Raw genomic sequence first — 26,289 nt, 5'->3', positions numbered from 1 at the left:
CTAAAATAAACCGTAAATTTGTGCGTTAGGATACATATTCAAAAGCTTAATTTAATAGTTAAGTTAGTTTTCACTAAAATCAAGCTGTCCAATAAAAGGCATAGTTTACTTGTGTGTACTGTTTAGCTTTCGGTTTGAATGTGTTGATTTTGGCGACAGCGGTTTTCATACGAATTATGACATTATAGCACTTCTATGTGTCTTGTTATTTAGATTTCTATGGTCAGAGCAATATGTGGAGTAGGGCCCTTAAAAAGTTGTCGAGACTTATTTAAGCGACTATTAAGGACTTTTAACACTTACTTCCATTATACATCTTGGAGGTTGGAATATTTGTAAAACAGCATCCCTATATGTACATTAAAAGTTGTCAAAATAGTCAATACCCAACTAAAAGCTAATTTTCACACTGTTTGTATGTATTTCCTGAGAACATTTACTATGGTGGTGTTTATTTTTTTTACACCATAATATGAAAGTAGAGATTTCAATGAATAAAAGGCTCCCCAAGTTTTTGAAAAAAGCTGATATTTTGACGGGTAACTTTTCGATTGAAAATTAGGTTGTTTTTTTGGTATTAATTCAAAATAAGGCGAAAAAATAAATATTTTCAATAAATTACAGTGTATTTGGGACATAATAAAGTAAGTTTTCACCAAATTTCGTAGAATAACAATAAATTTTGAAGTAGATAAAAATAAAAAACCAAAAACTTGGTTTTTTGAATTTTTCACCTATATTTTGAGGTTTTGTGAAAAAATTGTAAATACAAAAGTTGTAGAACTTTTTATTACCTACAACATTGCCATTGAACTTTCTTCCGTAGGACTTGTAGTTTTGTCGAAAATCGAGAGAGACCATTTTTTTCTCTTAAAAGCTCCCCCCTCCCACTTCCCTAACTCGGATTGACCGTAATTTATTTTTCCTTTTATTTTCATCATATCCCCCTCCTTTTGTAATGGGTTTCATCCGACTGCGATTTTTTTTTGTTTCAAAAATTATCTACTCTAGTCTATAATATTAATTAAAATATTTTTAATTGGACAGTACTCCAAAACAGTTTATTTTTATGTTCTAGAAAACTTTAAATACCTACGTTAAATACACTCATTTGAATGCTGCGTCAAAAAATGCGGCTGACACATGGCTGACAGTATACTGGATTGCGTTCCGTTTTAAATCGTAACCAGTATAACTGGCTATAAAGGAACGGCTTCACAGTATACTGAATTGACGTCATACCTTACAGTGGTCGCAGTGCATAACGGAATACACCCCTAACAAATTGCTCTTGAATCCGTCTAAGAGCGAGCGCGCACGAGCAACTTTGTCTCCGCAACTATTTTGTCTCCGCAACTATTTTGTCTCTCCACCCATGGGCTAGTATGAAAGTGCGCGCACGTAGCGACGCAACTCCCGGGAGACTTTTTTGTCCGCGGGTTCGGAGACAGCCCGCGACGCAACTGTCGCCCTATCTATTGGTTTCAATGCAAGTGTGCGCACGGCGACAAAAATGTTGCCTGTCAGCGGCCGCCGGCCAGTTGCCGCGTAACCGGCGTAGCGATAGTACGTATTTATGTCAACGTATTTATTCTCGTACACAGTAGTTTTTAACCGACTTCAAAAAAAGGAGGAGGTTATCAATTCGGCCGGTATATTTTTTTATGTATGTACACCGATTACTCCGAGGTTTCTGAACCGGTTTACGTGATTCTTTTTTTTTTTGATGCGGAATGGTGTGGAATTGGTCCCATAAATTTTATTCGGATAAGCCCAGTAGTTTTTATTTTATGAGCATTTTTGTCTGGTCTCGATGACTTAATTGAAATGTAGCAAGTAACTTTGATTCATTTCCAGGAAACCGATTGAGCTGAAATTTTGTATACGCATGTAAATTGGATAGCGATGAAACATTATTATGAGATAGAGCTGATTTGGTGATGGAATCGGAAGGTGGCCATAGGAACTTAACTTAACATATTGACTCAACTTTATCGAGGTTGAGCTCGTTTGATTCGTGTTGAAAAATACACTAAAAAGTATTAAATAAAAACTACTTTAGGTACTTTTTACAATTACGATTACATATCTATACTTATATTATAAAGAGGAAAGGTTTGTAGGTATGTATGGTTTTCAGTTTTCACGCATAAACTACTGACCCGATTACAATGAAATTTAGCACACATATAGAGGGTTAAACTTGGATTAACACATAGGATAGGTTTTATCCCGGAAATCCCACGGGAATGGGAACTATGCAGGACAAGAGCACAGACCACAACCGTTTCTTCGAAATCCATGTTGATAAATGCAGAAAATTTTAAAGAAAAAGTTGCGTTGCTGTCGCTTTCGTGAGCGCATCGTTCAAAACTTTGCGAGGAGACAGCGACAGAGACAAAATAGTTGCCGGGCAACTAAGTTGCTCGTGCGCGCTCGCTCTTATCCGTCCTCACTGGGATCGGGAGTTGCCATTTGCTAAAAAGAAGAAGAAGAACAAATTGCTCCGAGATGTCAGCTCGACAGTTTGAATTTGAAATGACATTTCGCCCATTTCGGCATTTCATTTTGTTGTGATTTTGTTTTGATCTCCAGTCTGTTGATCATCGCTTGGTGATTTTAATTATTGTTTTTTTATGTGAAAACGTGTGTTTTAGTTTAATTTGTTATTTTCTGAAAAGATAATTGACTACAGATAACATGGCTTGTGTTGCTTACGGCTGTAAAAGCCATAGTAATGGGAAATCGGATGAAGATAGAAATGTGTCATTTCACAGGTTAGTGATTTTGATCAATTTTTGGCTAATTGTATTATAAATAAGTGAATTTACGTTATTTTCTTAATCATCTATGTTTAATCTACCCTTGATCATTAAAATGAAATCATAATTACCTTATTTTTGAGAAAAAATTCAAAATATTACTTCCATAGTGTTGTGCAATTATCGATACTTTAATATAAACGAAATTTAAGTACTTCTTTGACAATGACTGCTTTAAATCAAATAGGTTAAGAGAAAAAAGTTATTTAAGTTTGGATTATTGTTATTTGTAGGTTTCCGGCTTGTGAAAAATTAAAAGATGTTTGGGTTAAGGTTATACACAGGGCAAATTGGAAGCCTTCAAAACATTCTCGGCTTTGTTCTAAACATTTCGAATCAGACTGTTATTTGGACGGGAAGAAAAGGAAAGTGCTTTGCAGAGATGCTGTGCCAACCATATTCGAAAATTACCCTACTTACTTACAGAAGGTACTGTATCAAGTCAATTAATATATCCAAAATAACATTAGAAATAGTTATGCGACTCTTGATAATGTGATATCTATCACTTTTATGCTTTAGTTCAATATTTTGTATTTTATAAGAACTTTATAAGATTCTAGACTAGAGGTGCCTCGTGGCTTGGCCCTCATGTTATTAGAGAATTGTAAGATACATGAAGAGTGCCCTATGTCACTCTCCAGGCTCCCAACTATATTTCCACTCTAAAAATCATTGCAACATAAAGACCAGACAAATAAACCGTGACTGTGGTGTGGACAAATGTGTTAAAGATTAATTTTAGGTTACACAACAGCATGAATTAGAACCAAAAATAAAACTGATTCCTCTGCCATAAAAGTAAATCATAAATGTTAAGATGTTAACTTATAAATAATTTACCTACTTTTTTGTTTTGTTCATTGGTTCGTTTCAACTCATATATAGCCCAGCCCTTTTTTATTTATGGTGTTTTTCTTTTTTTATTTCAGGAGTCTAAAAAGATAGCCAGAAACAAAATCATAGATTCTCAGAGAAAACTTCGACATATTATTAGCAATCTTCAGCCTGTTTTAGATGCACCATCAACTTCAAGTAGTTCATGTGCACCATCCACTGCTACTGAATCACTTACAGAGACATGCGTGGATGACACTTCTTGGAAGAAAAAACTTGAGAAGATTATTGTAAAACAATCTAAAATAAGCTCAAAACGTCTGAAGAAGTTAAGAGCTTTGCAGCAAAAGTGCAGGCGATTAAAACAAATAATAGCATCACAAGAAAATGTAATAAGTGACTTAAAATCCAAAAATTTAATCATTCATCATGATGAAACAGCTCAGATTTTAAATACTATTGGGGGTGAAAATAAGTACATACTTTTAACTAAGATACATTGATAAAAAAAGGTCAGTCTACCTCGAGAATATTGCCCAGAGTTAAGGAAATTTGCAGTGACTCTAAATTTTTTGTCTCCTCGGGCATACACATTACACATACATTAGGCAACAGTTTGATAGTGCGTTACCCCATCCAAGTACTATTTCCAAATGGTACAAAACTATAGACTGCCTGCCCGGTTTCACTGCTGAATCCTTTGAAACTATTAAACAGAAAACAAAAGATGGTAAGAAAATATACTCTGCACTTATATGTAATTGATGGCATGGCAATCAGAAAAATCATTGAATGGGATCGCACAAAATACTACGGATATGTTGATATTGGTAATGGGTTAACAGGTGATGACATACCTGTAGCTAAAGAGGCAATAGTATTTATGTTTACAAGCTTAAATGACAACTGGAAAATTCCTTTCGGTTTCTTTCTGGGGGATACCATAACTGGAAATCAACTAGGTTTACTAGTGAAACAATGTATCACTCTTTTGCGAGAATCCATCTTTGGTACTAATTGGAGGTACATTAGAAACCTCAGATTCGCGGATTCTACACTGGTATTGAAGTCGAGGAGAGAAACCAGGTTCTTAGGTTTTATCATTTGTATAAGAGCTATACGACATATTATCTTCATGTTTCGCCCAAATCAAACTTTGAATATCTAACTACATACAAGATCAGTCAAGATCACCTTGAATTCTTTTTTGTCGCTATTCGTGCAAAAGGTGGGTCTAATAATAATCCGTCAGTTCGCCAATTTATATCGGCTTATAAGCGATTGCTAGTCCACGCTCAATTAAAAAAGCGACGGAAAAGGTAATTGCCTTAGTCTGAGCGAAATAAATATCCTTACAAGCTCGTCGTCTAATTGTTATATCAGTAATATAAATATTTCGACCGACAGGCAGAAAATGAATGATAATATTCATATTACACAACAAGTAGAATTTGAAGATCATGATTATTTCTATGATCCATCTCGACTGACTGAATTCGTAGAAACAGTAAAAGAGTACATAGCAGGATTTGTCGTCCAGAAAAAAAAACAGTGCTATATTGTCAAATTTGCTTAGACAGCCTAGAAAAGTATAGTGCAAACAATACACTGACTATGATTAAAAACAAAGGTGGATTATTATTTGCTTCACAGGATGCAATAAAAGTCTGTAAAACAATTGAAAGAATTTTAAAACAGTATTGTACAGTACATTGTAGTTAAACAAATAGGACTTCCTAAATATATGTTAACACATATAAGCAAAACATTAGCTAGCTAGACACTATTTAGCTGCGATTATTTATTTGGAGATTTATTTCAACACAGTATTGATCAATGGAATGTACAATCACAGAAATTTATTGATAAAAGCCATAGCCGAGCACTATTTAAAACTAAGAATGCATTACTTATGCTAAAGATTTTTAAAAGTTTACGGTGGCATGTACATATTTTTAATAATAAATTATAAATATTGTAATTTGGTTTTTAAGTTTCAAATTAAAATTTTGTAAAAAAAAGTATATTTGTTTTATTTATTATTTAAGCAATTTATTTTAAACTTGAGGTACCTTCGCGACTTTGCCCGCGTGTTCTCAGGGAACAAACAATTTGAGTGCAGTGCAACCGGCCACGGTTGACCTCTGTTGAGCGGAACATTACATTGAGTGATGTAGGCGGTGTCTTCCTCCATACGTAGTAATAATATCACAACGAGCAAAGGATAAGGATATTTTCGAATTTTCAGAAATCTCGAAAACCATGTTTTTCTACACTACACTTCTACACTGCCAAAACGACCTTTTGCCGCTGGTATTTTTATTGTGTAAAGTGAGCGTAATGTACGTGTTATGAGTTGTTTATGGGCTATGTTTTGACCGCCTCCTCGGTATAGTGGTAGACGCGTGAGCGTAGAACCGAGGGGTCAGCTGGGTTCGATTCCCGGTGGAGAGGAAAAAAAAAAAGAATGTCTCGGTCTGGCAGGACACAGAAGGCTGATCACCTACTTGTCCCTAAAGAAAAATCGATCAGTGAAACAGATGTATGAATAATGCATCTGCCAGTTGCCACCTACCGCGGTCACGGGACTTCACTTTTATGGGCTATGTTTTATTGTAATTGGAAAAATTAATAAAACGATGAGATAAGGATAAATCAAATGCATAAATTAAATTAAACTCTTCTTTTATTAAATAAATAAACATAATTAAAGTAACAACCCCTTATAATCATTTCACGAAGGTATAAAATATACATACTTTATTAGGTACCTACACATATCTTTAAAATGATGTATAATTGTAGTGACATAGTATTACTAGATTTATATAATATTATCATATAATTTCAATTCAATTTAGTAAGCAACCTTAAAGACAAATTATCTCCATTATATTATGAATAACATAATTTATGAGCCTTTGAAAATGTTTTAGGCAAAGAGCGTCGAACACAATATTTTGAGCGATTTTTAAATCTTACATAAGCATTCTATTTTTCTATTTTTCAAATTTTGAGCATATTACAAAAGATTTATTTGTTATTAGAATTATATTTCAATTATTTTATCTATATATGTATTTATTAAATATTATATTTATCGTCGCCTAGTACCCACAACACAAGCCTTAATTGAGCTTACTGTGGGACTAGGTTGATTTGTGTAATAATGTCCTATAATATTTATTTATTTATTATTGTAATACATTTTATAAAATGGTATAAGATTAATAAGACATTTTCGGAAATATTCATAGCTATAATATAGCATTACATATTTCTTAATCTCTCTCTAATTCAAAATTATTTTGAAGTATCAAGCAGTCTAAAAAAATTGGCAGGCAGTAAATTATACACCTAAATATGACTTCAGAACTGAAGATCACTGGCATACCTATAACAATTAACAGTCATCACACAAGAAAGCATATTAATAAGGTTTATGTAGGCACATCTTTTGTCTTCCTTGCGAATAACAAACGGTGTTTATGCGACTGTGAGCGTTGCTACAAATCTCGTAAGGTTTAGCATCGCAAAATTGTGTTTTAAATAAATGTGAAAGCTTATTTTCTAAATAAATAAATAAAATAAGAATCTTGATTAAAATAGTTTAGGGTGGTGTGGTCATTTCTATCGATTCCTTAAAAGCAGATTTAACGGGTGTGACTTGTAATGAAGCCGGCGCCGTGTCTTGGCCTTGTTCTATGGAAGCTGTAACCAGCTCCGTTGTAACAGTGGGCTCTGATTGGATGGATGTGTTATCTCGTAATTTATTCGGTGAGCTGGTCGTCACACGCTTAGTTTTCTTCAGATACGGCGTTACTTTCTGTAAATTAATATTAAAATATACTTATTACATCAAAATTATTATCTTATATCAAAATTTAGCTATTTAGGTACCAAGTGGTAATTTAGTTTATAATTATTTACTGAGGTCAATTTATCGAAAACTCGAACCAATTTATGAGAATAAAAAATCTCATAAAACTGCCTATTCACGAGAATGGACAGAGTTTCGGACAAATTTTGAGCGTTATTGTAAGTTGTTTCTGTTGATAGCATTTCACACTAATTACATTGTTCGGATCTTTCAAGTACGCGCCGGTGCGTCGCACACGGAAGTCCGGCGCGGCGAGGCAGCGGGCTAGGAACAGCGCGGCCGCACACGCCCAGCTCGCCCACACGGCCGCGCTCGCCGCCCGCGTGGCCGCCGCCCGACCGCCCCACGACCATGTTGCGTTCACGGACCGCAGGAGGTACTGGTCCACGGATGAACAACTGGAATTTCGAGATAGATTGTAGTAGAATTGTTAAATGTATAGAAATAAATGTATTAAAACATATAATTGTATTTTATTTACCTACAAAAAACCTACAAATATCTCATATTTTTATATTTTGCAAACATAACTTTTTTAAGTTTTTTAGATGCTATTCGATTAATTATATTTATATATGAACAACATCGTACCTACACATTTCATAATTTCAAAATTAAAATTCAAATAATTTATTTCTTTCATTTGCATTAGCTTGCTATAATTAAAAATTTTGCTTGAAATTACAAATTAAAATAATAATTAAGTTTTAGGACTTACGTCGTTGCGTTTGTTACGTTATAAAATGCTGCACAGAAATTTTGTAGCCCCATATTAGTTCTTGCAAAATTGTGTCCAGTCAGTCCTACCATTAAAATGGCGAAAATTAACGCAGGCGCTAATATTCGCCAAGGCTGCTGAAGCCTGAAATTAAATTGAAGGTGATTCAAATAAACTTTTAGAGCGGTAACAGCACAAGTGAATAAAAGCATATACGTAATGTTTTTGGAAATATATACATATTTGATCCAGCAAGTTGCAAAAACACACCTCCTTGGCACAGAGAGCGTAGAACCGAAGGTTGGGAGGGGTGTTCGATTCAAACAAAGTATGATCATAGTTACTACATATATTTACCCAGATCGTGAGTGTCCTCCACCAGGACACATTGTAAATAACGTCGCCCATGTCGCTGCGACGATCAAAGACACGACCGGAATGTACTCAGTAAATTGACAGTCGCTGTCTCGTCCAAACAGTGTCCGAGATGTGTCCAACACCAGCCTTTGTCTCTCGTCAGCTGCAATGCGATTTCATATATTTTAAAAATTTCAATGACATGTTAAATGCTTTAGGAAAGAAACAGCACATTTTCTTTTGAAATTTATAGTCTCAACAATCAAGTAATTTCTCACCAGTAAGTGTAATGTCACCAATATCAACACTCGTCGAAGTCGATTCGTTTTTATTTGATTCTGTTTCATTCAATTGTGATGTATCCCTTTTAACGTTTTCAGTATTTTCTTCAGTAATGTTGTCAAAATGGACAGGTTCTAATTGAGCATTATTATTGGCAATTTTGTTACTATCATTGAGCGAACTTGATTTATTTTCCACGAAAGTCGTCGCATCGATAATTCGAAAAGCGAGTTGTCGCGGAAATAGGACGCAATTATTATCGACCATTTCCATCGCATTTTGTAGGAACACATAGTTGAGTATTCCGAATACAGCCGCCAGTGCATACAATATTAAATGCCATGCTAGAAAACAAAAAAAAACATTATTAATTTACTTATATAGTTTATACTATAGTTAGTTTAATAAAGAAATTAAGTAATTATTTTAAATTAACGACGTGTTTTTTTTTTAATTAAATTGTACACCTGACTCTTTGTGCGTAAAAGGCTTCTATTCAGAGGCGGCTCGTGACAAAATTTTATGGGTGTTCACTTGAAATAAAACACTGAAAATACATGGTGTAAAGCAGTACAATTATTTATCAAAAAAATTACTTATAAAGAAAATGCATACGTGATACGTCTTTCTTTTTGGTGTGCAAAAATATCTATAACTTAAAGCGACAAGACCGATAGACGCCAATTGCAGTTCATTCAACAAATGGTACCGAGATTGTGAATGTTTTTTCACCTTGATTGAAAGATGAGCTAAGTCGTCAACGCCCGTTTCAGTCCAAGCACTCTCACCTCCGCCGGCCGCGCCCGCTTTAAATAAAAGACACGGAAAACAAAATAATTTGTTGCTTTCATCACAACCACACAACCACGGTGTTTTCACATATTGTTCAGATTTAAACACACGCGTATATGTTTTCGTTTTTGTCGTACATTTTTGCGTAAGATCAAGTTCAGGCCGTGGCGGTCCCTTAGCTTTCAAGCCGAATTTGTAACGTTTTATCACACTTTTTAATGAACGTCACATTATAATTATTGTTCATTTTAACACTCACAAGTAATACTGATAACTACAGGCTATTTCAACACATATTTTATAATTTTAATTAGAAAATTGCATGAATCGCGCGCGTGCATTGAAGACTTGACTCGAGTGTTTGTTTATATTATAGAAGTGGTAACTGGCAACCTCGCGCGCAATCGCTGTCCTGCCGGGCGGTAAAAACGAACCGGCAACGTTTGCGGGTGCGGCGCTCCGAATTTTGCTACTTTTCCATAGAAAATCTTTTGTTTCACGCGCAGGACTCTGGCAAAACCCTCTCTTTCACTCCTATTGGATTTCGTATTAGGAAATGTACTAAATCTTTTTTCAATGGAGCGCAATCGTGAGCGCTCCGCTTCGCGCGTTACATAATAAAGTAGGTATTATACAGGTGTATGGGATGATGGAATGATGGATATATTCATTGGTATTAACAATAGTTTTAAAGATTACGATTGATTTTAAATAGTAATAATTAATGTTAATAATTAAATTAAGGAGTAACGTAACGGCACCAGTCTTGTACAGATTAAGGAAAAAATTGAAGTTTTTTGCAAATTTCTCGTAGGTTTTTTAACTTTATTGGATATTGTTTAGTTATACCTTTAGTTCAATGTTAGTTTAACGTAACCAATGTTAGAAAAAAGATTACAATGCATAAATAATGAAGTTATTTATAAATTAAAAAACCACTTTTTTGCACCAGTGTTGGACAGTGAAAAATCTAATGATGGACACCCAGTTTTGGACAACATCCAGTTATGAACACCCATTTATGGACTGTACCTAATGTCGTTTCTCCAGTTATTTACAATTGGAGAAGACTTATAGTTATCAATAGAATCTTGAAAATGATGATTGGAATACAATAAATCGGGGATGTATTTATAAAAAATAGTACTTATTAATTATTTTGCATACTTATAATATTTAAAACTTAATTTCCATTTTCTAGGCAAAAATTGCACAAATGCATCGTTAAATACGAGTTATGTCAGTTAAGAAACACCAATATGTTTTTTTTTTAAGTCAGGGATGAAAAATATAACTAAAAAAAGTACTGCCATTCCATCCATTTTGGGACTTCTTCTTCTTCGTCATATCACTCTAGGGGGGTAGATGTTACCCGCGTCACGATGTTCCGCCGTATCTCTCTGTTTCCTGGCATTCCGCTACACTCGTGAAGTGAATCGCCAATCTGAATCCGCCAGCAGCAATCTGATCGGTCCATCGATATGGATTCCAAATTGTAGCACGAGACAAAAAGATTTTTTTAAACTGTTGTCAAGATGGTGTGGATGAAATTTAAGCGTGTGTGCTATATGGTGGTGGAATTTAGCAGCAGACAACGATCCAAACAGTTCATCAGAGAACTCTCTAGATCTCTCTATAAGATATTATGTTGTTGGACCCATTAGTGTAATTTTAACAAAAAATATCAATGTCCATTATAGGAACCAAAGCAAATCCAGTCATGGACAATTGTTGTACAATATTGGAATCCTTTGTTTGAAATGGTCGTGATAGGTATATTATTAATCAGAAAGAAAAGACAATACAGAAAAGCGCGTGTAATTAATACCTTTAAAAAAAGTTTATTTTCGACAAATGTCCATAAATGGATATATCCATAGAATTAAATCCAGTTATGAACACTGATGAATTTTATTTAAACAACATAACCTATCATGATACTAAATCGTGTAATATTTCGTACACTTAATTACTATAAATAAAAGTAATATCAAATTTTGCTGACATTTATACAAAAATTCTTATAACCAAAATTGTGTCCTCACTTCCTTAAGGATTTTCTTAGTAAAAACGGATTTCTTCGAAACGAGTCGCAGCAACTAAACAAAACGTTCTGCCATCTTCAAACATTTTGGCCGAATAAGATGAAATGTCGTATTTTGATAGCTTATGAACCAAAGTTTTATTTTAAGTATTGCCAAATTATATAACGTTCATTTTGGTCTTAATATTTAAATTTAATATTTATTTTGTCCATTACTGGATGCTTGTCCACGACTGGTGCCGTTACCTTATGATTTTATTATAATTATTTATGGGAGTTCACTGCACCAGCGCTCCTTAGGGCGAGCCGCCTCTGCTTCTATTATCAAATCCAAATCCATCTGATTAATAAATCAATAAAAAATCGAATTCAAATTCGTATACCAACAATGATGTCATGAATGGTATCCCGCAATATGTGCCGCAGCGCACGGTTATAGCCACAACAAACCGGCCTCATTCGACAAATTTATCCTGTTCTATATCACTAGGGTATTTTTAACTTTTATACCCACGTTCCATGGTAATGCATAATACGATGCGAAATACATTGTAATCAAATGCCCGGTAGCGTTACCACTATCAATAATTATTATAATCTATTCATAAGTTAGTAGTTACCTATGTGAAAAATATTTTAACGTCTAAACAAACCTACGCTAAATAGTTAACTCTTCCAAGAAAACAAATGTTGTACCAATTTAAACAGTGCTAAGATTACACAGCAATGTGATAAAATTAAATAAATGCATGTTTAAATTCGATCGTGGGTTTTGTTTGAGCTATAAAATTGATAAATTTATTTATCTATTAAATTGGTGCTAATGTACGTTTATCGAATTCTGATTACAACTATTTATAAACGTAGAAATCATTTGTTATTCAAACTGAGGTTTTTAAATGCTGTTAGTGTTAACAAATTCATTGTCTACTCTACATGAATGTTACTCAACACAATTTGCATATGTGATGAATGATGATATTCGATTTTAAAATTAAATCAATGAGTGCTCAATGTAGACTTTTTAAAATAAAAACACATGACACTAAGTAGGAACGTAATAACTTCGAAAAATCCGCGCTCTTCATTATAAAAAAGCGATACAAAAATATCGCATTTTTTATAATATGTCAGGTATTTTTTTAGCAGGGAAAGTGAACAAGGTTTAACTGAAACGGACTAAATTAGTTTATTTAATTTATTTTACCTTTCCAAACGTTGAGGTGCCTCGAGGCTCTTTCCTCCAGTTCGTAAGCATTATAAAGAAGAACGGTCATCTTGTTTCTCTTGCGTCACATTTTTATTCTGAAAAAGAATAAAAAAAATTAACGTAAGGACCTTAATATAGGCACTCAGGAGTTGTTCATTAATTTAGCTACAATATATCTATGAGTCATGCATTATATTCCAAAGGGACACTTATCAAAAATGAGCTTCATATGATAAGAACTAACAACCCAAAGTAGGTCGCGTCGTAACGCCCAATTAATATCGATTGATTTTTATATGGATATTTACATCAATTGCTAAAAACGGAATATCCTATCCTGTACCTCCGCTATCCATTTAATCCATTATTGGAAAAAAAAATTATAGATAGAGCTGCAAAAAATAATGTTTTCTAGATAAGTACTCTTGAAATATACTGTATGTATTGCAAACAAAATACAAACAGTGCTTTAAAGAATTCGTATTGGTAATTTATTTATATTTACATGCTTTATTTTAAATTGAAATAAAAAACAATACGATTAAATTAAATAACAACTTAAAAATAACAACAAGATAACAATGCTCAAATTAAAGTACATAAATACCTATACATATTTTAAGAGCTGTGGTCATAGTTCGTCAATTTGCCAAGGCCAACTGGTTCTATGTACCTAGTAGGTAACTATGTGATTTAAGTACTTACTGACATTATATTCAAAGTAGAAAATTGTGACATCATACTAAGGATTTTGGTAATATACAAATAGTCAACGTTGATATTCGAGTGCGGTTTCGCTTTCGACACTTTCTGATAATATTCCTTAAAGCTGTCTTAGCACATTTTTACATATATATTTCATACATTATTTGCCATTTTCATGGACGCAAGTCACAAGCTAAACAGAACATATCCTATGATAACTAAACCTACCCCAAAGCTGTGAAAGTAGAGCTATAAACATTTGACACCTCTAACAAATAACGCCTGGTTAGGATTGACTTATATTATGTACTAGCGGTCCGCCCCGCCTTCGCCCGTGGTACATATTTACGTTTTCTCTACATAAGAACCATCCTCGTACTTCAAGGAATACATATAATAAAAAAAGAATTATCGAAATCGGTCTACCCCTTCACGCGTGATGCCGCGGTGACCCAAACTCAAATATATATAATATTATAGATTTGCTGTTAATGCTAATTAGTACAATATTTCTGTATTTTACTAAGTGTGTACTTTGTACAATATGAACACAATAAATAAAAATAACTAAACAAGTCAGTGTCTGCCAATTAAGGTGAATGTTAATAACTTGTGATTCATTAACTTGCACTTGTTGAAAAAATTATGGGTCATTTGACCCACCAGGTGACCTATCTAGAACGATATAAGAGCATAAAATAATAAGATTCAGCACTATGACGTCACTTGTAAGCTGTCCACCTGAGTGCAGATGAGAATTCGAAGGTTCAGGTAGAGATTTTCTCCCCTTGTCTCCAAGATTTTTGTACGGCGTTGCGGAATAATTGATTAAAAGTGGTATAGAAATAGTATGACACAGATGCCGTACAAAATCAAATGACCAAATTTACCCCGGCAACTGTCGAAAAATAAAAATAAATTCCGACTTTGTGGACCACCATTTTTGTACGGCATCTGTGTCATACTATTTCTATACTACTTTTAATCAATTATTCCGCAACGCCGTACAAAAATCTTGGAGACAAGGGGAGAAAATCTCTACCTGAACCTTCGAATTCTCATCTGCACTCAGGTGGACAGCTTACAAGTGACGTCATAGTGCTGAATCTTATTATTTTATGCTCTTATATCATTCTAGATAGGTCAGGTGGTGGGTCAAATGACCCATAATTTTTTCAATATGGGCCTGTAGTCTATATATTAACACCTCAGACCTCTGAGATCATCCTTTATGGGAATAAAATTTTACTCATACCGCTGGCGCAAATTCATAGTGCAACTTTTTTTGTATGGAGTGCACCGTCTGTTGTATACGTAGTATATTATTATTAAGTAGTCTGTGCTCATACTTATGTACGGTCTTATTCTAAAATTGGATGACTGTTCTTAAATAATTAAAGAACTAAGAAGCCTTTTTCATGTTATTCGGCGCCACATTTATTAAGGAATTTACTCTCTAAATGAATACATTATTCGTAAATCCCTATTATTGTATACGTAGTATATTATTATTAGTCTGTGCTATTAGGTACGTACAAACGCGACTTGTACAACAGTATAGCAGCTCTATGCTATATAGACTTTTTTACATAATATGTACTTACTTACTCGCTCTTAAGGCGTTACCCGGCAATTTCGACTATGTTCAACCTCTATAAAGTCTGGTACAACATAAAGCACATTGCCGAAAAAAAATTTATAAAATAGGATGGTCTTTGATCTTTAATTGCTCGCGAGGAATTTTTTCCAAAGTTAATAGATTTCTAGAAAAAAAATGTGCCGTGGTCATCGATTTTTCCGCAAATACTCTATAAACTTCGTAACCTGCTGACTTAGAGCTCTGAAAATTTTATGTTTAATAAATTATCAGTTACACAACAGTCCCTGACGAGGATATTTTGTTTCACTGATTAGTATCTTTTTAAATACAAAATGCGAGGAAAAAAGAAGGTGCAGCGGGAGAGGTTTGAGATCCGTCAAGTATGGTCAAGGTTATTAGCGCATGTAAAAGCCTTAACGTTTCTTCTCTCTCATTACTTAATCTCATATCAAATAAAAAAACTGCATAGAATAGATTGTAATTCATATACTTTCTACTTGCGGTATTAATCTGTAAACTATGTAGAGCACTATAGAGTCATGACTCTATAGTGCTCTACATTCCAAAAAGTTATACTTACCATGAGAAAATAATTGGAGTGCACAGATAGGACAGAATGTTTTGTAGTAATTATTGTGTTAGGTCGAGATCTCGAGGCCATGTTTATAATAGATTTCTATCAAGCTTATTTTCCCCCAGTATAGAGCTTTCCTTCTAACGACGTATTTTTATTTTTTCACAAACAAAAATTTTCCATAGCTTACAGAAAAAGCGTAATATGTGATTATATGTATGTCGATTCGATCATTAAGGGCAAATATGGGGAATTATTTTTTGAATATTTTAAATTTTTACTTTTTCGGAAACAAACTTGTTTTTTTTTGTGAAATATACATGAAATACTTTTAGAAGGAAGGAGGAGAATGGACACTTTGAAGGACCATGTTGTCTATCTTCTTGTTCCACATATTATATCGTGAAATAAGTAGATGTATTAGGAACTATGAGAAATATTTGAAGTAGATACTATGCCACAATGTGTTAATATTTTGGAAAATACGCAGTATCGCATCAAATATCGACGCAATAGTTAAATTCAACTCGATTGTATCGCGTCACCAGATGACGTAATTAATTTATCCCACCATTGTGTGGTTCTCCATTTGTTGTTTGTTTATATTTACAAGTCGGAATGAAAACGCAATTATTAATTTGTTGATTGTCTGCAACCCTCAAAACGTTTGACAAAAATAGTACCAAGATAATATCGTAATAGTCGTGTCTTTTCTCTTTGTAGTTTGTACTTTGTACTAACTTATGACCATAATGTGGTATCCAATATTCCAATATTAAAGTAATATACATAATATCCTACATACCGTCCTTCCTATTCTGTGTAGTGTAATTTATTACATTCTTATCGACGTTCAGCTGATAAGCTATGTAGGTGAACAACTCAGCTCTAAGAAACTTAAAAGTCATAAGTATGGTAAAATTATAACCTAGGTACTAAGCCTAGGTATATGTGGAATTCAGATAAGTGCAGATTACGTGTTAATCTAATAATGTTAAATTAGCACGTGGATAGCTTTAGTGACTGCTTTAGAAATATGATTATAATCAAAACCTCTATAAGTACATACATACTTTTCATTCTAACCTACATGATACTAGAACACTTAAACGATCCTCTGAAGATCTACTACTATGAGTTATAAGAGATATAAGAAACAAGCTGCGTTCCTTTTAATCCTAATGTTCCTGATCGTTATGAAATATCTGATATCAGAATAAAAATCATCCTAGAAGTTACTCCTTATTACATCGGCTATCAGTCAGAGAAAGTCCCGTTAAAATCAGTCTAGCTGTTCCAGAGATGTACCATGTTTATTATTGTGATACTTATAGGTTAAAAATAAAGTAATTAATTACAGATAGGTACACTTGGAATCAAGATTTTTGCTATTATACTTACCTACCTTGTAATATCAGCTACCAATATAATATTAATGTGTAGGTAGGTAATAACTATTAAATTTAAAATTATAATTAAATTCTCTATCATAAAATAGAGGCCTTTTCAATATCTATCTTTACCTACTTTGCCAGAGAGAATAAGGTAAATGTAATTTTAAAACACAGTACATACAGGGTGTCCCAAAAAGTAGTGATGAACGGAAGCTGGGAGGTAGAGGACCTAGAGGGCTATCCTAAATAACATTTTTGCACTTACCACATTTAGATTTCAATTTTTCGATTGAAGCCTTCTGAATAATAAAATGAAAATTTTAGGGTAGCTACCTGATAGATAGAGCAAGTTTTTAAAAGCCAAATGGAAAACTATTTTATGTAATTTTATTTTTTTATGGGTCCTTGAAGTTGTGAACATACTGGGTAATTTTATCTTTCTTGGCATTTAATTCTTTTTTTTTATTCCATTCGAAGATCTAACGATAGTAAAATGTTACCATACTGAATTGGCCTATCTTTCAGCTTAGCACACAAAAAAATCAAGCATCTAGCGCAATAATTCACGTCACCATAAATAAAAATCTCATCGTACTCAGCGATAGATGAAAAATTGAAAAAAATGTCATAACTCCGAAAATACGAAAAATCGTACAACATACATGGTGGTGATTCGTATAGCCCTCTAGGTCCTCTACCTCCCACCTTCCGTTCATCACTACTTTTTGGGACACCTGTATAATTACACAACACACAACCCATGTTTTTGTGTGCAATTTCAGAAACATACATATTACATACCTACCTACTTATTTATATGTTGCATTGACTCGCTCGTTTATCTTTTCGTTTTGGTAGATAACGATAAATCTTATACCCATAGATAATAAAATACCTACAAAATACTTTTTTGTACCTACAATATTATGTATTATCTCATACAGTACCTACCTTCATAGTATAAAGGTACCTAAAAGGTTTAGGAATAACATTTTTTTTTATTGAGCCTATGGGGTTTTGTTACCCACGTAGAATGAAAGTAGTAAATTGTATTAAACATTTATTCAACCTTTCACTGTTACAATATTATTTAAATCTATACGAATGTTTCACCAAAGAGTCTAGTTAAGGAGACAAATCACAAGCAAGTGTTGAGACAATGAAAATAGGTTACGTATCTACCGCGTAGTGGCTATTGCGTATTAACTAAGAAAATTAACGGTCGAAGCTGTTTGAAACTCTGTCAAGTGCGTCCCGCTTCGGAACGCCACAGACAAATAAAACATAGATAACAAAAGTGGCAACGCCACACCACCCCCCTACGGAGAGAAATAGGCTACGGTGAAAAAAAAAATTAAAATAATAATAATTAATCCATCAGTCCTCGGAATCACAGACACAATAGAAAATCTATTGTGTCGCGCCCCGATCGGGCCTTACGGTGGTCAATGGGTTAAACAATAAAACAAATCAATTAACTAATTTTTACGGATGCTTAAATTTCACTCGTCTACCTGACCTTGTGACATAAGGTTGTGAGGATGGAATGGGCGCGGGAAGCTGCGGAGGTGATTGAGGAGAATTTCTTGCCGTAGGTATCTCGGCAGGCAGGAATTCGAAGAGGCCAAACGGCGTAACGATTGCCGTCTTCGAAATATCACTTTCGAATACTGGTATTTGATGATAGGCGCGCACAAGGTCGACTGTGCTGAAAACCTTAGCTCCAGCAAGACTGTTGGCAAAGTCATTAATATGCCGCACAGGATATCTATCCGGAATAGTTCTGGCATTCAGGGCGCGGTAATCGCCACATGGACGCCAGGTGTTGTCTTTCTTTGTTGTCATGTGCAGAGGAGATGCCCATGAACTTTTAGAGGGACGAGCCGTACCGCATTGCACCATATCCTCGAACTCTCGCTTTGCAGCAGCCAGTTTATGAGGAGCCAAACGACGAGGGCGGCACGACACGGGTGGTCCTTCTGTGGTCTTTATGTAGTGGACCGTATCGTGTTTCACGACCCTGGGCAACCCTGGTGGCCGGGTTGTATCAGGAAACTCAGCAAGGACTTCGGCGAACGGCGAGTGTGCAGAAGACACAGCTTTCACGCTGTCCTGCTGATATTGTGCGATGGAAGCGCATACAGACACCGAAACCGAAACGTATCGCTTGCGTCTGCAGTCCGGCAACAAGTTGTAATAACTTAAAAAGTCGGAGCCAATGATGGGCGTGCTGACGTCGGCGATGACGAAATTCCAGCGAAAATCCCGGCGTAACCCTAAATTGAGATGGAGGGGAATATTACCGTATGTCTTGATGTTGCTCCCGTTCGCTGCGCTGAGTTCATAGTCTGCTGAAAAGAGTGGACCCTTTAATAGGCGTCGAGGGAAACAACATAGATCCGAACCCGTATCAATAAGAAATTTATTCTTAGAATTTGGGTCGGTGACAAATAAGCGGCGGCCGGGAGAGAAACAATCAGATGCCGCCTCTACTGATGGTTTTTCTAGTTTTCCGCCTTCCAGTTGCAAGGCTTGATGCACTTGTTGGCCTTGCTCTTAAATTATTCCAATTCCAATATGGGGTTTTGTTACCCAGTGAGGCTTTTACTGATGCCCTCTTGAGGCTTCTGGTTTCTCTACCTTATATCTGGATCTGCTTAGGCCCTGTGTCGGATACAGGGACAAGTGTAACGGATGCATATGTCTGAGATGATGCCTCGGCCTCCATATCCCCTTCCTCCTCCGACAGATCGTTGCGGTCATGGAACGCTATTGGATTGGCCATTTGGGATGATGTGATTGTGGTTGGCTGTTGTCGTGTGGATGGTTAGTTTTTAAAGAGAGATCTTGCTCATGGCTTTCCTGGTTTTGCTTTCCTATCTCCTCCTGTGTGTTCTCTGTCTCTTCCTGGATCCCTCTTCTCTTTCCTCCTCCGAGTCGGACTCTGACTCCTCGCTGTCCATCACGGAGGCTGCACGTCGGGTTGGTCCCTTACTAAGAACATCAGCAAGTGGTGTTGTGGGTACCAGGTAGCCTTTTCTGACACGGAGCCACTCTATGTGTTCTGGCTTGAGGGTACTGGACCCTACAGAGGATGTTGCCATCTTGAGAACCTTCCGCACTATATCTTGGTTAATGGCTTGATCAATCAGGGACTTGCTCCCCAAGTAATTCTTCTGGACTTTCTTTGTCCTTCGCGCCCACTCTAGAGTGGCTGCATAGAGGTTTGGGTAGTTCGAGTGGTTTAGTTTTGGGTATTTATTATTGTCGATTAGACGGCATGTACTATAATTGGGCCCCTCAAGAGCCTTCACCCTCGCCAATTCGCTGTCTAGACACATTACCTCCTCTAACACGACAGGTATCTCCAGAACCCTGCTGCCGGACGTGGTAAACATGTCCATGAGGTTAACTGATTTTAGGTATGCGTCCTTGAACACTAGGTCCAGTTGGCCCAGAACGGCTCGGGCTATAGGGGGCTCGTTGTCCCTGTTGGTCGAGGCCAGGTACTTCATCATGAGCTCCCTTCTGACATTTGTTGAGCTGTATAGAGATGGTTTCTTGTCAACAATAAACTGCCAGATTGTGTCCATATAACTATCTGGCAGGGCATTAGCTTTAGACACCCCAGCCAGCCCCGCTGCCCACCTTTTCTTGCAGGCCGGACCGTTGACCGGGGTGGGATCCTTGACCATCCCCATTAGGAAGGCCAACCCAGTGTATCCCAGCCCTTGCTGTCCGACCAGTGTTGGCTCCGTGCTAGGCGTGGTCCCGGTTGAGTACGCTACCACACTTGATGAGGTGATGTTCAGAACCCAGTACGCACTGGATACTACAAAATTACAATTCAAGGCCCCTAACAGGGAGCTTGGAGATGCTGTTACCAGTACTGTCGCGGCCCTTACCACGTGCGATGAAATAGTGAATCTTTCCTCAAGAGAGAATTTCTTGTGACACGAACAAACTCTCTCTTGAGAAGGTGTGGAACTATGTGACCGTCTAGGAGATGAAGATCGAGAACGTGTAGTGGGGCGAGAGGATAATAAAGCACAAACCTGTCTCGACAGCTCCTCTACCCGCTGTGTCAATTTATCCAAGTCTGAAGGTTCGGAAGGATTCGGAGCAGAAGATGTGAATACCTGTTTCGGGCTAATTACATCTGCGACCTTGTCAGCTAATTCTGCCAATTTATCCAGAGCAAGTTCTTGTTGTGATGCTAGAATAGCTTGTACCTGTTGAGGTAAGCGGCGCATCCATAATTGGCGCACAATGCTTTCATCTGTAAGCGTAGTTCCAGCTAACGAACGCAGATGCCGGAGGAATTGGGAGGGACGACGGTCACCCAGCTCCTCATCAGATATAAGCTGCCTCACTCGCTCTTCTTCTGACATGGAAAGTCTTCTAATAAGTTCTCTTTTTAATATTTCATACCGTTGACCAGCTGGCGGAGGCCTGGTAATTATGTCCTCCACTTCTTGAGCATACCTTTGGTCGAGGTGACCAACAAGGTAACTATATCTTGTGCTATCCGTCACTATACCAGCTATTTCAAATTGGGCTTCCACTATAGCGAACCAGACTGCAGGCTTATGAGGCCAAAATGGTGGTATTTTAGCGGAAACTTTATAAATTTGAGACGTTTGAGTTCCCTGAGCAAGCTGTAACTGCAATGCAGCATTATCAGCTTTGAGCTGCTCAATTTGAGCTTTCTCATCAGCCATGGTAACAGCCAGATAGACAGAGTGAAATTAGGAAATACTTAAAAATTTAAACCGTTGAAGGATGGGTGTAAATATAATCAATTATTTGTAAATATCAAAGTACTATCTTAATGTAGTGCTTGTATAAAAACCTAAACAATATTAAAAAGTTAAAAACTAACATTCATATGCACAAACATCAGATAAAATTAAAAATAAGTTTTTCTATACTTAGATTAGCTACAACAATTGTATATAAAATTTTACAATAAACACAAAGTTAAACATTATTCATGCCACATAAGAACAATACAACAACACATATATTTGTAGATTTTTCAAATAACAATACACAATTAGTTTTAAAATTATAACAAGAAATTATGAAATAACTAATAACAGTTAGTATACAAGCATGTTAACTAAATCTAACAAAGGTAAGTTTTAACATATTATTATGAATCAAAACAAATAATCAACAAATAAGAAAGAATATGCAATGTTAGTTTAATGCACAACTAATTATTCAATGTTAAATACCTATGCAATTAATAGTTAATAATGACAGTCAGATGTTATATTGAAATTGTTATTTTAAAGTTATAATTAGTAAGTATTATTAGAATTAAAAATCCAAACCTATAAGCTTCATGTTATTAGTCTAATATAAGTTGTCTCTCACTCATGATAAGCACCACACAATAACACAAAACTGAACACAACTTGGAGATGCACCACGTAGGCAGGGGCCTGGATCCAGCCACAAGCAGTGGCACCAGGCAGGCAGCAAGCAGGCAAGGCACGCTCAAATATGCGCAGCAATGTGTCGACAGCAGGTCGACAGTTAGCGACGTGAAGATTGCGTAGCAACAGATTCTGTAGACCACCTCTCGGGAGCTCGTTAGTGCTCTGTGCTCAACCGAAAAGCAGGCCGTGAAGAAAGCACGAGGTGACTGATGGTGAAACGTATAGATTGCTTTCGACGATCACGTCGGGGTCACCAATATGGGGTTTTGTTACCCACGTAGAATGAAAGTAGTAAATTGTATAATATTAAACATTTATTCAACCTTTCACTGTTACAATATTATTTAAATCTATACGAATGTTTCACCAAAGAGTCTAGTTAAGGAGACAAATCACAAGCAAGTGTTGAGACTTGGTTCATTGGTTGAGACAATGAAAATAGGTTACGTGGTATTAACTAATAGATCAAGAGCCCACGACGGCCAGACTTTCCTTTCTTTCGGAAAGTTGAAAGTTTCTCTGTATATGTCTCCTATACAGATAAGAACGACTAGCGACTATCAAGTTTGGGTTGTGGTTACTTTGGCAGGAAACAGGTAGTGAAGGTGTATAAAATAGTACCTAACTTTCATTATAGTTTAAAAGCTAAATTTTATATATGTAACTTAGGGACGTATAAAAAGATATTACCTTAAGAGCCAGACAGTTTTCATGGTTCTTACATCTAGCCAGACACATTTAAAAAATAACTAACATATCATCAAATTCACATAGCTACCTAAAAGCGTAACAAATATGAAATAACCCACTAAAACATTAGTTAACTATAATTATTAAAAAAATAAAAGTATAATATATAAGTAATAAAGTTATTACTTATCTTTTACGGGGGCTTATGTTGATGGAATTTCACGTATCTCGATGACACAATAAAAAAGTCATCGGGATACGTGAAATTCCATCAACATAAGTCTAAGTAAAATATAAGTAATAACTTTATTACTTTAAATGTGTCTGGCTAGATGTAAGAACCATGAAAACTGTCTGGCTCTTAAGGTAATATCTTTTTATAGGTCCCCAAGTAACATATATAAAATTTAGCTTTTAAACTATAATGAAAGTTAGGTACAATTTTATACAACCTTACTACCTGTTTCCTGCCAAAGTAACCACAACCCAGACTTGATAATCGCTAGTCGTTCTTATCTGTATAGGAGACATATACAGAGAAACTTTCAACTTTCCGAAAGAAAGGAAAGTCTGGCCGTCGTGGGCTCTTATATTATAAGAAAATTAACGGTCGAAGCTGTTTGAAACTCTGTCAAGTGCGTCCCGCTTCGGAACGCCACAGACAAACAAAACATAGATAACAAAAGTGGCAACGCCACAAGCCTATGGTAAACATAATTATGTATGGACGACTAGTTACCTCAAAGACATGTATATTTAAGTAGACAACGCAAGTATGGGCGTATTCAGAAAGAAAGCTTGAAACTTATAAGCGCTTATCGGCGCTTGTCATGTTCATATATTTTCCTGCGCGGGTTACCAGCACTGACAGGAAAATATATGAACATGACAAGCGCCGATAAGCGCTTATAAGTTTCAAGCTTTCTTTCTGAATACGCCCTATGATCTGTATGAAAACCAAGCGTGTCATATTTTTTGTACTGACCTTGACGCGTTATGAGTCGGAGCAATTAACAAGCCTTGTTAATTGCTCCAAGCGTTATGACGTCCGCGTCACGAGCGCTTTTTAGTGATGTTAATTTCATTTTACGCTAAATCGATAGGCCGCCACTCGCGCGGCGATTCTAGTATCGTCCTATCCCATCGAAGTAAATCGAAAGAAATCAGATCAAACTAGATCTATGTCTAAGAGGTAGTCAAATAAATGAATCGTAATCGATTACTAAATCGATTCATGACAGAAAAATGATAATTACCATAGACAGAGGGATGATAAAATAAAGTTATAAACCTTTTAATATTCTAACAAGTAAACTAATGTGTTTTAGTTTTTTCTTACATATGCCCATTGAGTTACCATGTACTACGTACTAGAGAGGCCATCGAAAGAAAGTAATGAAACTGTCAATCAATCAATCTTTATGTCCCGTTGCATCGATCCATTTTCCTTTTATGTTCCGGTTACTCGGAAAACTGAAAAAACAAACATAGTCTAAGCAATAAGGAGTTTTCTTAAAAAACTCCCAAGATGACACTTTAACTAATGGCGTCCATGTCATAATATTTATTTTTAGTACCTTTGTATTAAAATACTTAAAAGTTCTAGGTCAAGTCGTATTAAATGACAAAAAAAATCTATGCCTTTTTTTCTGAAAAATTGCTCCTTCAAATTATCATTTTTCTGTTCGATTATAAAATCGATTAGAATCGAGAACTGTTGCATCAAATGAACATCACTAACCACAAAATTGGACAGAAAAATGAGAACAGAAAAATGAGAAGACGCTATTCATTGCTTGTTATCATACGACGCGATCTTTACCGTGCCAAGTAAAAGCCGCAATGTATTCCGAATCATTTCGTATGATTTGGTATCCGTGTTTGTCACGATCGTTTTCCACGGATATTCTTTATTTGATTTTAAAATAAATAGTGCATATTCTGATTAGAAAATTACTTACCGGTGGAAGGAAACATTTCTGCTAACTCGGCCACTCACAGCTGTGGAGTTTCTACAGTTTATAACGGCGCGATTCGGCATTTTACTTTATTCAGCTTCACGTCTTTCCTTGGCGAACTGCAAGCGCGGACTGAGTGTAGGCCAGCGTCAAGTAAGTTTCATAAACTTAGTTTGGACACGGGAAGTACATACACTCGCTTAGTCTATCTTGATACATGTCTGTGAGTTACCTACCTATAAAAAGTAAGTAAATAAAAAAAGGAATAGTTAAATAAAAAAGATAGGTAGGTATTCATAAATTTATAAAGCATTTGAATGCCATTAAACCAAAAATATCAAATTCAAGGTAGGTATTTATTTAAAAAAGAGAAGTTTTATTCTAAACGTTCATTTGTTTATTCAAGATGATATTTTCCTGTACGAGCATGACGTAAGTAGACAAGTCAGGCAGCCAGATTTGAATCGCAAGCTCCTTCAACTTTCAAGGTTGAGAATTAATATAGTCAAGGACCAGTATTAATGCTTAGCCAAAACTTGAATATAATATATTTACTAATCTAACTACTTTAACTACTAATCGCTAATATAGTTTTTTAAGCTTATTTTTATTTCACATTTATTTTCGCCGAAAATAAAATAAACATGTTTATTAGCTTAATACTATCGTTACATATTGCTGTAAGTATTACTTGAAACCATATAATACAAAACGAGACTTAAATTAATGTAAGTTTTATATACCTTTAAATTTAAATAAAAATCATATTAAATATTATAATTTATAAGCAAACACATTTAATGTTCTACTAACTTACCTACCTTCAAAACAATAAATCCATAGCAGTGGTAAATTAATAATCTCTGTTGTCAATTTTGATTCACATTTTAATTCACAAAGTTTATTCACGAAGTAAATATTTCAAAAACTAAATATTATGTTACTCAAAGCACGTCTATTAGTCCGAATGTATGCGGCG

At 35.5% G+C, this 26,289-nt stretch overlaps 2 protein-coding genes across 5 annotated transcripts; one reads left to right on the top strand and one right to left on the bottom strand.

The window, feature by feature from the left end:
• The first annotated feature begins 2,598 nt into the window (after positions 1-2,598).
• LOC149900561 (THAP domain-containing protein 1-like) lies at positions 2,599-5,680 on the top strand. Its single transcript, XM_090112400.1, has 3 exons — positions 2,599-2,777; positions 3,056-3,251; positions 3,755-5,680. The coding sequence occupies exons 1-3, from the start codon at positions 2,701-2,703 to the stop codon at positions 4,160-4,162; spliced, it is 681 nt and encodes a 226-aa protein (XP_089968526.1). The 5' UTR covers positions 2,599-2,700; the 3' UTR covers positions 4,163-5,680.
• Positions 5,681-6,327: 647 nt separating this feature from the next.
• On the bottom strand, positions 6,328-26,289 carry LOC149900560 (uncharacterized). 4 transcript variants are annotated; one of them, XM_090112514.1, is made up of 8 exons: positions 26,132-26,289; positions 12,940-13,037; positions 8,893-9,240; positions 8,615-8,777; positions 8,258-8,401; positions 7,736-7,937; positions 7,252-7,485; positions 6,328-7,097 (listed from the first exon to the last, which is right to left on the bottom strand). In XM_090112514.1, the coding sequence occupies exons 2-7, from the start codon at positions 13,007-13,009 to the stop codon at positions 7,270-7,272; spliced, it is 1,143 nt and encodes a 380-aa protein (XP_089968640.1). In that variant the 5' UTR covers positions 13,010-13,037; positions 26,132-26,289; the 3' UTR covers positions 6,328-7,097; positions 7,252-7,269. The 4 variants fall into 4 exon arrangements, with proteins under 4 accessions (XP_089968640.1, XP_089968638.1, XP_089968637.1 ...); XM_090112512.1 differs by having other exon boundaries at positions 6,328-7,485; positions 26,128-26,289; XM_090112511.1 differs by having other exon boundaries at positions 6,328-7,485.

This window comes from Colias eurytheme, chromosome 18 (assembly GCF_061535395.1).
Source record: "Colias eurytheme isolate Ceu_HAF_F1 chromosome 18, ilColEury1 Martin Lab GWU primary, whole genome shotgun sequence".
Classification (NCBI taxonomy): Eukaryota; Metazoa; Arthropoda; class Insecta; order Lepidoptera; family Pieridae; genus Colias; species Colias eurytheme.
The sequence above is the reverse complement of the archived record's forward strand: the minus strand, read 5'-3'. Positions and strand labels throughout refer to the sequence as shown.